General features: G+C 39.2%; 1 protein-coding gene across 1 annotated transcript in view; it reads left to right on the top strand.

The window, feature by feature from the left end:
- LOC309352300 (proprotein convertase subtilisin/kexin type 5-like) overlaps nt 1–12861 on the top strand; it is a gene marked incomplete at its 5' end in the record, with an annotated part of 61882 nt that overhangs the window by 10230 nt on the left and 38791 nt on the right. The window contains one exon of the mRNA XM_081880663.1: nt 2209–2345. Coding sequence (XP_081736789.1) covers nt 2209–2345 — 137 coding nt within the window. The remainder of the gene's footprint in view (nt 1–2208; nt 2346–12861) is intronic.

Genomic DNA, 12861 nt, shown 5'->3' on the forward strand with positions numbered 1-12861 from the left:
TCACTCTACCACTCACATCCCACAACTTTCCTCTGAATCTTATGTTTAATGAATGGAGGCAGTCTAGGCAATAATACAGCAACACTTTGGAATACTATTTCCTTCTTGATCTCATTCAGATGACAAATTCAGCAGCCTACTGAGCCCACTAGTGGTTAATAAGCGTCTGTAACTACCCACAAGTTGAGACTATGCTATCTGTTTCTAAAGCTATGTCAGCACTGCAGTCTATTTTTATTGTTTTATTTACTTGCAGCTAGGCCTCTACTGAGTGTCATTCAGAGCAAGGGAATAATAATAAACTAGCATGCATCCTTGCAAATAGATTCAGGTCACTTCCACACCATCCATTGAAAGCACTCTTATACCACTTTAATAGTCATGGCTTCTCTCAAAGAAACCTAATAGTTCACTTTGGGTACTGGGAATTGAAGCTCTGTGGGGGGAATAGGGATCCCCTAACAAGTCTTGGCACTCTCAACAAACTACAGTTCCCAGGGTTCTTTGAGGGAAGCAAGGTAGTATAAGAGGGCTTTGAATGGACAGTGTGGGTATGGCCAGTGCTTTTTTAAAAAAGGGGGTACTCAAGGGTACGCAGTACCAGCACCTCTTTTGTTGTTGTTAAAAAGTGTCATTTTTGTAACAACTTCATGGTGAGTACCAGCACTTATTCTTCTAGAAAAAAAACACTGGTGTGACCCTACTCAGAATTCACAGCAACTGCAGGCTAAGGTATCTCCTTATGAATCAAGGTTCTCACAAGTAAAAACTCACGTTTGCTAATTGAAATGGTTTTCTTTTCAGAAGCACACAAACAACAACCAGGCACTTTAGCCTGCTATTTCAAATAAAGGGCAACTTTTCCTCAGTATCACTTTACAGACATTGCAATGAACATTTGTGAAAAATCAAGACCTCTTTAATAAGCTACTGATTTCCCATAATAAAACTTTAAAATATCACCCTAAGAACAGGTGTATTCTATGCCGTCTGTTTCCAGCAAATATCCTAACGCAATCAGGAATCTGACAACTGAATCCATGTTCAGAATCGGAATCGGGTTTCAACAAGGGCCTAAGAAGCAGTAATTGTTTAGGAATAATATCCAGAAATAAACACTAGATAAAACAAAAACAAACAGTGTAAGGAGCCAGGAAAGAGCTGCCAAAGGCCGGATACTCTAAGACAGGCATGTCCAACAGGTAGATTGTGATCTACAGGTAGATCGCGGGGGTGTCCCAGGTAGATCACGGAATGAAGTGTAGTGATTGCCTTTGGTCAACCCTTCCCTAAAAAAAGCTCTACAACTCCTGGCAATGACAATGGGTAGATCACACCTGGTCTTTTTACACTGTGAGTAGATCGCAGTCTCTTGGGAGTTGGACATGCCTGCTCTAAGGCCCTGGAGATACCACAGCTTTGGGCTGTAGTAAGTCGCCCTGAATAAAAGCTGTGGTACAACATTGTCTCTTCATTGTCTTTAGGTAACACACAAGATCAGGGTGCAGGAAAATTTCAACATTTCTGTCTCATGCACTGGTGAAACTGCATCATCTCATCCAGAATACAATTTCCCATATCAATGTTGAATGAAATACAGTAATTAAAAACAAAGATATGCGGCCCACATTTGAAGGACCTAGTCATTTGCATCCTTCTAGCAACTTAAACTATTCATCTGCCAAAACAAACACATCCTTCATAAAAAGCATCAACTGTTGACTCTTTTTTTAAAATAAAAAAAACCCACAAAAAAACCCACACTAGGTTTCCTGGAGGTCATGTCACAAACAAAATTGAGTAAAAATTAGAATAGATGAGCTAAAGCAGAGAGTGTGTGTGTGAACATGAAAAGTGATTGATTCTTCCAAAAAAATTTTTAAAAAAACTTAGTAGGATCTTGGAATACTTCAGTGACGAAGATGTGGAGACAGAGGAACATGAGATCAATGAGGATGGTCTGTGAAAATCTGGCTCCAGGTGGCAAAATAAAGTCAAAGTTCACAGCTTAGTTGACCTTACTCTTTATCTTGCCACATGTCATAAATACGTTTCACGCTGATAGGAGAACAAAGTGCAAAGAATATAAGGAATATAACCGAACATGGAAGCAGTCCTCAGAATCTGTTTGAGCTTGTTTTTTAAAAGGAAAGTATTCTTCTATTCTTTGATTCTAGTATTAACCTTCCCCCTTTTCTTTTGTAACAGTTCTTTGAATGATGGGCGCTGTGTTCTTCAGTGCCCTAAAGGGAAATATGAATTTGAAAGTCAGTGTCATTCATGCCATCAGACCTGCATGGAATGCAGTGGAGGCGAACCCAACCAGTGCTCCGCTTGTGGAAAAGGTAAGGAAGTGCTCTTTGACCACTATACTCCTTTGCCTTGATTTTAGTTCAAAATCCAAAGTGGATAGGAGAGTTGCTTATATGACGTTGTTATTTTAAAAAGCAGTATTTTATATATTTAGTATGCCAGTATATTTTTGTACAACTGGGATTTTCTTGGTCCCACTCCATTCCAATCCCAGACCAAAACTGAATTCCAGTTATTTATACTGGATACCCACCAAATATACCCATTTATTAGCTAATGGGTTCCCAGTCTTCCAGAGTCCTGACACTATCAAACATGGAAGTGAAGGATTTTTGCTGCCAGGACTCAAGGAGCTGCTGTTTCCCTCCTGTTGAGCAGTGGCAGCCTAGACAGAGGGATAGAGTGGCCATGTGCCACACTTTACAGACGCTAGTCCTCTGTCTGAAGGCATCCTCTGTTTGAAGGGCTGCCTGGTCCAAGGTTCATTAAAGATAAATAACCATTTTAAGAAGGGACAGCAGGGGCCTTGGAACTTTCCATTTAGAGGTTCTTGACAGCAGAGGCTACTCCCCACTCTGGTGCGTTGCATGTCTATTTAAATCATATACATTTGCATCTCTGTATATAAATTTAATATACTCTCCAACATTCTCTAGAAAATAGGGACATTCTATTTGCAAATGTGATTTTTTTCATATATATACCCAACCTCCCATTTATTCCTTAATTCTTTTTACATAAATTTACTGCCATATCAAAATACTATTTTTATTAATATTTTCACAATTTATAAATGTTTGTATTTATATAAGCAATTAATAAAAACTGCTGGGATCACTCAAAAGCTGCTACAGATTTTAACATGGTATAATTTTGTTTAAGATATGTTCTGAAGGCCTCCCATTTTGATACAAATTCATTTTTTTTTCATGCATAATTTTTATTGGTTTACATTAATCAAAGTACAAAACAAACTATAATATTCCACATAATATTTCACAAATTTTTTTTAAGAGTGACTTCCTTCAACCTTCCCACAAATCATCCGTATTAATGAAAAACAAATAATTCCGCATTTCTTGTTTTGTAATGTCATTAATCATTCTAGTTCACCTGTTTTTCTTTAGACAGTACCCTTTGCTTCTTACAGAGCACCTTTAAAACCCACTAACGTTATCTGTCCATCGCTTAAGTTTTCCAGATATTTCGTAAAACTTTCCCAATCTTTTGCAAACCTCTGGTCTTTTATATATCTAATTTTCCCTGTCATCTTATCCATCTCCACATAGTCTAGTAATTTTGATCTCCAATCCTCAATTGTCGGCAGACCCTCTAATTTCCAATTTTTAGCTAATAGAACCCTTGCTGCCGTTGTTGCGTACTGAAACAGCTTATAGTCTTTCCTTTTTATCTCCCTTCCTACCAATCCCAGCAGGAATGCCTCAGGTTTTTTAACGAAAGTATAACTTAAGATTTTCTTTATTTCATTATACACACTCTCCCAGAACCCTTTGACTTTTTGGCATTCCCACCACATATGGTAGAAGGTCCCCTCTCTCTCCTTGCACTTCCAACATTTGTTACAGGATCCGTACAGTCTGGCTAATTTGACAGGTGTCATATACCAACGGTAGAACATTTTCATTAGATTCTCCTTAAGTGTCACATAAGCCGTAAACTTAGGATGTTGTTTCCATAGTTTTTCCCATTCTTCGAAGTAAATGTTACGGCCAAAATCTCTAGCCCAGTGTGTCATTACCGACTTGACTTCCTCGTCAATTAGGTTCCAGTCTAGTAGCTGATTGTACATTTTAGACAAAGTTTTTATATTATTTTTCAAGATTTCGATTTGGAATCTGGAGTTTTTATCAGCATATCCTTTATCTTTAAAATCTTTCCTAAACATATCGTTTGTCTGAAAGTAGTGCAACCAATCGTAGACTTGGTCCTTAACCTGCTCGTACGGTCTCATTTTCCACTTTCCTTCCTCCTTCATTAACAGTTGTTCATATGTGGCCCAGTTGGCCCTCATATTGGTCTTTTTAACAGACATAACTTCTAATGGTGACAGCCAGTGGGGTGTTCTAGGTTCTAGCACGTCTTTATACCTTTCCCATACCTCAATCAGTGGGCCCCTGAATATGTGGTTTCCAAATTCCTTATGCGTTCTCCTCCGCCCATGCCACAAGTAGGCGTGCCATCCGAATCGATTATCGTGACCCTCTAAGTCCAACACTTCTCTGTCCTCCAGATTGATCCATGTCTTTACCCAGCATAGGCATGATGCCTCATAATATAGTTTCAAATCTGGCAGGGTGAAGCCTCCCCTTTCCTTCACATCTGTCAGCAATTTGAACTTTATTCTGGGCTTCTTCCCCTGCCAGATAAATTTTGAGATCTCCCTATGCCAGACTTTGAATATCGATATGCCTTTGATCACGGGGATATTTTGAAAGAGAAATAGTAATCTTGGAAGTACGGACATTTTAATTATAGCTATTCTTCCCCAAAACGACAATTTGAGCCTGCCCCACGTTTCTATATCTTTCTTAATTCCTTTCCATACTGTTTCATAATTATTTTTAAATAAATCTATATTTTTTGGCGTTACCCATACTCCTAGATATTTCACCTTCTTAGTCAACTCTAATTCCGTTTCTCTTTGTAATTCTTCAACTTTGTCCTTATACATATTCTTAACTATCATTTTTGTTTTCCTTTTATTTAATTTGAAGCCCGCTACTTTTCCAAATTGGTCAAATTCTTCAAGTACCTCTTTTATTGAATCTATTGGGTCTTCCATTATTACAACCAGGTCGTCTGCGAAGGCTTTGATTTTGTATTCATTCAGACCGACCCTTACTCCTTTTATTCCTTTATTATCTCTTATAGAGTTAAGTAGAACCTCTAACACCATTACAAACAGTAGTGGGGACAGTGGGCATCCCTGTCTCGTTCCCTTTGTTACTATTATTTCTGCAGTCTCTACGTTATTTATTATGAGTCTTGCCCTTTGATCTGTATAAATTGCTTTTATCCCATTGTAAAATTCAGTGCCCACTTCCATATGTTCCAATTGTTTTAGCAGGAAATCCCAAATTACATTATCAAACGCTTTCTCAGCGTCCACGAATAACAACAAACCTTGTTTATCACATCTGTCTGTTAAATATTCTATGATGTTTATTATATTTCTTATGTTGTCTTTCATTTGCCTACCCGGCAAAAAGCCGGCTTGGTCTTTGTGTATGCTTTCTACCAAGATGTCTTTTAACCTCTTTGCTAGGATTCCTGCGAAAATCTTATAGTCTATATTTAACAAGGAAATCGGTCTATAGTTTTTAATCTGCTGTAAATCAGAGTCTTGTTTAGGGATTAGTGTGATCAATGCCTCCTTCCACGTCTCTGGTATTTCTCTTTCTTTGAGGATGTTATTCATTACTTCTTGCAATGGAGTCAGCAGGACTAGTTCCATCTCCTTATAATATCTGCCAGTAAGCCCATCTGGGCCCGGGGCTTTCCCATTTTTTAAATTCTTAATTATTGCTTTGATTTCTTCTATCTCAATTGGAGCATTCAGCTTCTCTTTTTCTATTGTGGAAATCTTATTGATATTCTTACCTTTTAAATATCTCTCTATTTTTCTCAAGTTATTCCTTTCTGTATTTTTAAAAAGACCTTTGTAGAAGTCCAAAAAGGCCTTCCTTATTTCTTTAGGCTTGCTTATCACTTCTCCTTCCACCTCGATTTTGTTTATTGTATTCTGCTCCTTCCTTTTTTTTAATTGCCAAGCTAGTAGCTTCCCTGATTTATTAGCATATTCGAAGTTCCTTTGTCTTAATTTTTTAACTTTCCATTCTATCTCTCTGTTTATCAACATCGCGTACTGAGATTGTAGAACTTTGATGTTCTCTTTTATTTTCTTATTTTTGGGATTTTTAGTTAATTTCTGTTCGTTTTCCAATATTTGTTGTAAAATTTCTTTTTTCCCTTTTTCTCTCTTTTTATTCTTAATTGCATTATGTTGGATAAAGAAGCCCCGCATCACCGCCTTGCCTGCATCCCATACCACCTTTGATTTTGTACCCTTGCCTAAATTGTCTTCAAAGTATTCTTTTAACCTGTTTTGAGCTTTCTCTATTATCTCTTGGTCGTCCAATAAATAATCTTTCATTTTCCATCTGTTTAATCTTCTTTCCAACCCTTTCAGTTCCATTTTTATTGGGTTGTGGTCAGATATTGTTTTGGCCTGGATCCCCACCCTTGCGGCTCTTGGGATTAATTCTGCCGAGATCCACATCTGGTCTAATCTTGAAAATGAATCATTGGGTTCTGAGTGGTAGGTATGTTGCTTTTCCAAGGGGTATTTGAATCTCCAAATATCCACTAAATTACAGCTTTGGACCAAAGAGAAAAATGTTCTAGGTAGCTTTCCTTCTGTACCTTTCGTGTCCCTTAGCCTGTCCAACTCTAACGACACCACACCGTTCATGTCTCCCAGTAGTATAATTTTCTGATCGGCGTAATCAAACAACTTTCCTTCTAAACTCCTAAAAAACTCTGACTTATTAACATTCGGCGCATAAATCCCCACTATTATTACCTTTTCTCCCTGCCAATTAATTTGTACTGCTGATATCCTTCCTTCTTCGTCTTTAAATAATTGTTTCGCTTCAATTTGTTTATTGATATAAATGACCACTCCCCTTTTTTTACTCCGATCTGACGATACAAATTCATTCCCCAGTCTTTGGTTAGTCAAAACCCTCTTATGTTTCCTCGCTATATGCGTCTCCTGCAGGCAAATAATATCTAGGCCTTCCTTCTTTAGAATATGCTCAATTTTATTCCTCTTTCCCCTATTGTTCATCCCATTAACATTCCAACTGTAAATTTTTAACGCCATGGTGGTTACCTAAAGAAAAAAAAAAGAAAGAAAGAAAGAAAAGGGATCGAAGACAACTGTTGTTTCTCTTTAGACTCCTCCCTCTGTCCCCTCCTCCCCCCCCTCCTCTGACTCCCCTGACTCCTCCTCTGGATTTTCCCCTCCCTCTGCCTCCTCTCCTTTATCTTCTTCTTTTTGTGGTTTTAATTCTTTATATTTTCTTAAAAATTTGCCTGTTTCTTCTGGGTTTGTCAATTTTTGCCTCTTACCCCTATATGTGAAGGAAATTCCTTCAGGGAACTCCCACTTGAATTCAATGTTATTTCTTTTCAGTATCTGTACCAGTTCTTTGTAGGGGTCCCTACGTTTTAAGAGCCTGACTGGGATGTCTTTGAAAATTATTATGTAGTTTCCCCCAATGTTTAACCTTTTCTCTCTGTTTTTTTGGAGGATCCTGTTCCTCATTTCCCTTTCTTTGAATGTAACTAGACAGTCTCCTACAAATTTTTTGTTCCTAGCTGATTTGACTTTCAATCTGAAAGCCGATTGGACTGTCTTCTCAACCTCTTCTATTGGGATCTCTAGCCATAGTGCTAATTCTGTTATTAGTTTCTCTTTTATATTTTCACCTTGAACTTCGGGTATGGCTCTCAGCCTAAGATTAGCCTCCCTCTGTCTTAATTCGTTCAAAGCAATCCAGTCTTTCATATCCTCTTGGCTATTGTGCAATTCCAGTAACTCGGCTTTTATCTTATCTTCCTCGCGTTTTACATCTCTCACTTCCGTTCTTGTCTTTTTCAAACCTTCCTCCACTGCCTGCGTCCTCCTAAATACCTCTTTCAATTGACTCTTCAATTCATTTACTGTTGCATCTATCTTCTTATCCACTTCCCCAATTCTATGTTCTACTTGTTCTAATTTGAGCTCTACGTTTTTCTCACTCTGTTTTATCTCCGCAAACATTCTTAGGATCTCTGCTCTAAAGTCCCCCTCTTGTTTTGATCCCTTTCTTTCCACTGGTGTTCCCCCTTCAGGTCTTTTCCCAGTGTTTGACATTCTTTTTTTTATATATATATATAAGAGATACCCAATACCCAATACTCAATATAACAGAAAGTTTGGTTGCTAGCACTTATTAACCAATACTGATTTAACCTTGATTTAGACCGGGCCCACAGTCTTTTAACAGTCCTTAGGTTGAACGCGACGATCCACTTACTTCTTATCACCGTGTTGCATCTTTGGGGGTATCACAAGAACCATAGAATCCGTAGACTCTTAGAGATCAGAAGTTCAAGAATTCGTATAAAGTCAGTAGGGAGTATGTTCTCAGTCAGCTCAAAAAGCAATTGGAAGGTTTTTTTTGTTTTGTTTTGTTTTGTTTTTGAAAGGCAGGGGGTGGGGATTCACAACTTCAAAACCCCTCGATTCCACCTGGGGACAACTGGAGAGCCAGGGGAAGAGAGGAGAGGGAAAAAGAGGGGGAGAGAGTAAGGAGGTGGGGTATAAGACAATGAAAATTGAGAGAAAAGAAAAAGAAAAAAGAAAAGAGAGAAAAGAAAAAAAGAAGAAAAGAAAAGATAGGAAATAAAGTACAACAGAATCCCAACGTAATATTCACTCTATCCACTGGATGGCTCTATCCACTAGATGGCTCTCTCCGTCGCAATTCAGCTTTTGAGGTAGACACTCCGTCGCAGTTCAGAGATAGGAAATAAAGCACAGCAAAATCCCAAACGTAATATTCACTCTATCCACTAGGTGGCTCTATCCACTAGATGGCTCTCTCCGTCGCAGTTCAGCTTTTGAGGTAGACACTCTACACAGGCAAACTAGGTGGTCCAACAGCACAGGATTAAGGATTACTTTAGGTCGCCAGACAGTCATCAAAATTCAAAAATCGCTGATCAGTTCAGCCCAGTGCCTGGATGTAGCAGATGGATGAGAACACAGCCGCAAATTTTAGACCAGGTTAGTCCGTACTGTTAAAGAAAGATAGTCTTTTTGCCTTAGTCGCTACCGCGTTTTGAATCAGTTAATGGCGTCGGCACTTCTCTTCCGCTTTTACGCTAATTGCAGCACGATAGAGGGGAGCGTTCTACGGCGTCCCCTTCACTCTATCAGACGGTTCCAATTTAATAACTTCACCTTCTGTCCCCTGTTTTAGGCACCCCTACTTAAGAGGGTATCGGGTGCTTTTAATAGAAGAGTCTTCAGGGGAACAAAGTGGACGTTAGTAGTAGCTTTTCTCTTTTCCCGCTCTGGAGTTTCTCAGCGGTTTCGCTGATTTCTAATAAAGGCTGAACCCCGAAAAAAACTTCTCTCCTCTTTTGCCGGGTTTTCTCTTTTCCAGTATTACAACTCCTTCAAGCTTGGTTCACAGCCCGGTTTCCTATGCTTGGAAGCGGAGCGCTAGCCTTCTGCGAGGACTGGGCTGTCCGATACTGGGGAGGGAGGAAATGGCTGCCCAGGACCTGCTGCTCAGCGTCGCTGTACTCTTCACCTTTTGAGGGTTACCTGACAGCGAAGCGAGCCGCGTCCGGTCTCTGCTGGCTCCCTGTACCTCCGGACACCCTCCGGACATGTTTCTGGGGTGCTTACGCCCTTCTGCACCCCCTTTTTCCTCCCCTTGTAGGACAGGGATCGCGCTCTCCGCCGAATCCCTTCTCGCTCGGAAGACGCGCTCCACCGGAAGTCCCATTTTGATACAAATTCAATTCTCGATTTATTGTTTATTTTTCAGATACACTATCTATTTCAGCATATTCAGTCAATTTTTGTATCCACTCTTGTCTAGAAGGAATTATGTCGCTCTTCCTCCTTGTAGCTATAATAACTCTTGCTGCCACTGTTGCATATATATATATATATATATATATATATATATATATATATATATATATATATATGGAATATCTGAATCAGTAGTGCCTAACAGATATGTCTCTGGTTTCCTAATAAATGAGATTCTTAACATTTTTTTCTAGTTCAAAGTGGATTTCCTCCCAAAATTTCTTTATTTTGCTATATTGCCACCATATATGGTACAGTGAGCCTTTTTGGTCTCCACATCTCCAAGCATTACTTTTGGCTCCTTTGTACATTTTGGCTAATTTTATACCACTGGTGTTGCATTTTTAACAAGTTTTCCTTTATGGCATAGCACGTAGTAAATTTCCAACTATTCTTCCACAGGTTTTCCCATTGGGATATTGTTATAGCATACCCAGTCTTGAGACCACTTTATCATGGCTGATGTAACTTCCTCCTCCTCGACTTCCCAGTCTAGGAGGAGGCGATAAGTTTCAGAGAGGGTTTTACTTTTTGAAGTACTTTTTGAATTTATTACGTCAAATTCAAATCTCAAGGTTTCCTTGGCGAACCCTTTTCGTTTATCTACTTTAAATCTTTCGAATATCTGATAATATTGAAACCAATCTGTAATGACATCTCTTAATTCCTCAAAGCTCTTAAGTTTCAGTTGGTTCTCTTCTTCTTTTAAAAGTGTTTTATAGGTAGGCCAATTTTCCAACATGTTTTTTTTTTCTTTACCACTGTGGCCTTTACTCCAACCGATCTTTATATTTCTCCCAAACTTTAAGAAGTGATCTCCTTATGATATAACTTGAGAAATCTCAGGTATACACAGGTATTTTTGCCTTTCCATATATTAAATAAGCATGCCAACCCCAACAGTTATTATGTCCCTCCAAGTCCAACATATCCATATCTTTCAAATTGCACCATTCCTTCATCCACTTGAGGCAGGCTGTCTCATAATACAATTTCAAATCAGGCAGGGCAAAACCACCTCTATCCTTTATATCTATTAAAATTTGACGTTTAATCCTGGGTCTCCTGCCCTCCCATATAAATTTAGATATTTCTTGTTGCCATTTTTTGAGGCAGCCTACCTCACTCAGAATTGGGATCATCTGAAATAAGAAAACCAGCCTAGGGAGAACATTCATCTTTATGATCGAAATCCTACCAAGGACTGACAACTTCAATTTAGTCCAGAATTCAAGGGTTTTTTTTAATTTCTTGTCAAGTTTTTATATAGTTATCCTGAAATAAATTTAGATTTTTGGGAGTAATCCAGATGCCCAAATATTTTGCTTTCCAGAAAATCTTCAGTCCCATAGCTTCTTCTATGTCTTTCTTTTCAGTCATAGGTACCGTATTTTTCGCCCTATAGGATGCACCATCCCATGAGGCGCACCTAGTTTTTTGGGGGGGGAAATAAAGGAAAAAATATTATTTCCCCCCCCCAGGCGCGGGGCTGGCTGGGGCAGGGGAAGCCCGAGCTTCCCCCGACCCCCGACCCCAGCCCCCAGAACAGGCAACTCTCCGCAAGCCGTGGGAGCCTTGGGAACTCTGCGCGCCTTGCGGAGAGCTGCGCAAAGTCTGGGCACGCTGAGCTCAGCACGCCCAGGCTTCAGCATTCAGGCAACTCTCCACAAGCCGTGGGAGCCCAGCGCGGGCTCCCACGGCTTGCGGAGAGCTGCGCGAAGCCTGGAGAGTGAGAGGGGTCGGTGCGCACCGACCCCTCTCGCTCTCCAGGCTTCAGCGAAAGCCTGCATTCGCCCCATAGGACGCACACACATTTCTCCTTCATTTTTGGAGGGGGAAAAAGTGTGTCCTATAGGGCGAAAAATACGGTACATTTTTAACTATTAACCTAGTCTTATTAGTGTTCAACTTAAAGCCTGCCACTTCTCCAAAGTTATTAAACAATTCTATTACTCTTATCAAACTTTCTTTGGGATTTTCAGTCATGACAAGCGCATCGTCTGCAAATGCTTTAATCTTATACGTGTTGTTGCCCAAGGTGATACCTTTAACACAATCGTCTTCCCTAATTTGGTTATTTAATACTTCCATTACTAAGATGAAAATTAGGGGTGATAGGGGCATACTTGCCTAGTTCCTTTATTAATTTTGCATTCCTCTGAGATATTACCATTGATGATTAGTTTTGCCTTTTGATCAGAATAGATTGCCTTTATTCCTCTACTAAAATTTTCGCCGAATCCCATTTCTTCTATCAATTCTTTCATAAACTTCCAAGACACATTAGCGAAAGCCTTCTCAGCATCAACAAACATGATGCCCGCTGCTTTATCAATTTTAAGTTCCAAGTATTCTAATACATTTATCAGTGTTCTTATATTGGATTGCATATATCTTCCAGGGAGAAAACCTGTTTGATGTTTTGTGAATTGTCTCCTTCAACAATATCTTTAATTTGTTCGCGATGATATCAGCATATCAGCATCTTATGGTCATTGTTTAGCAGAGCGATAGGTCTATAGTTAGCGATATTTGATAGTTCTGTTCCTTGTTTATGGATGACAGAGATAGAGGTCTACTTCCAAAAGTCTGGTAGCTTCCCAGTTTTAAGGATGTTGTTCATTAAATCTTTTAGGGGTAGGGATAAAGCATCTAATTTTTTATAATAAACAGCTGGAAGACCATCAGGACCTGGTGTCTTCCCTGATTTTGATCTTTGAATAGAATGTTGTACTTCCATCGCTGTAATGGGGGAATTAGAAGTTATTAATTTTTCCTTAGAAATCATTGGTAATTTACATGTCTTTAAGAATTCCTTAATTTTTTCATTCTTCTCCAGGCCTTCTTTATTTAGGTTTGAAGAGACGTTG

This window comes from Podarcis erhardii (genome assembly GCF_964252035.2).
Source record: "Podarcis erhardii genome assembly, chromosome: 11".
Lineage (NCBI taxonomy): Eukaryota > Metazoa > Chordata > Lepidosauria > Squamata > Lacertidae > Podarcis > Podarcis erhardii.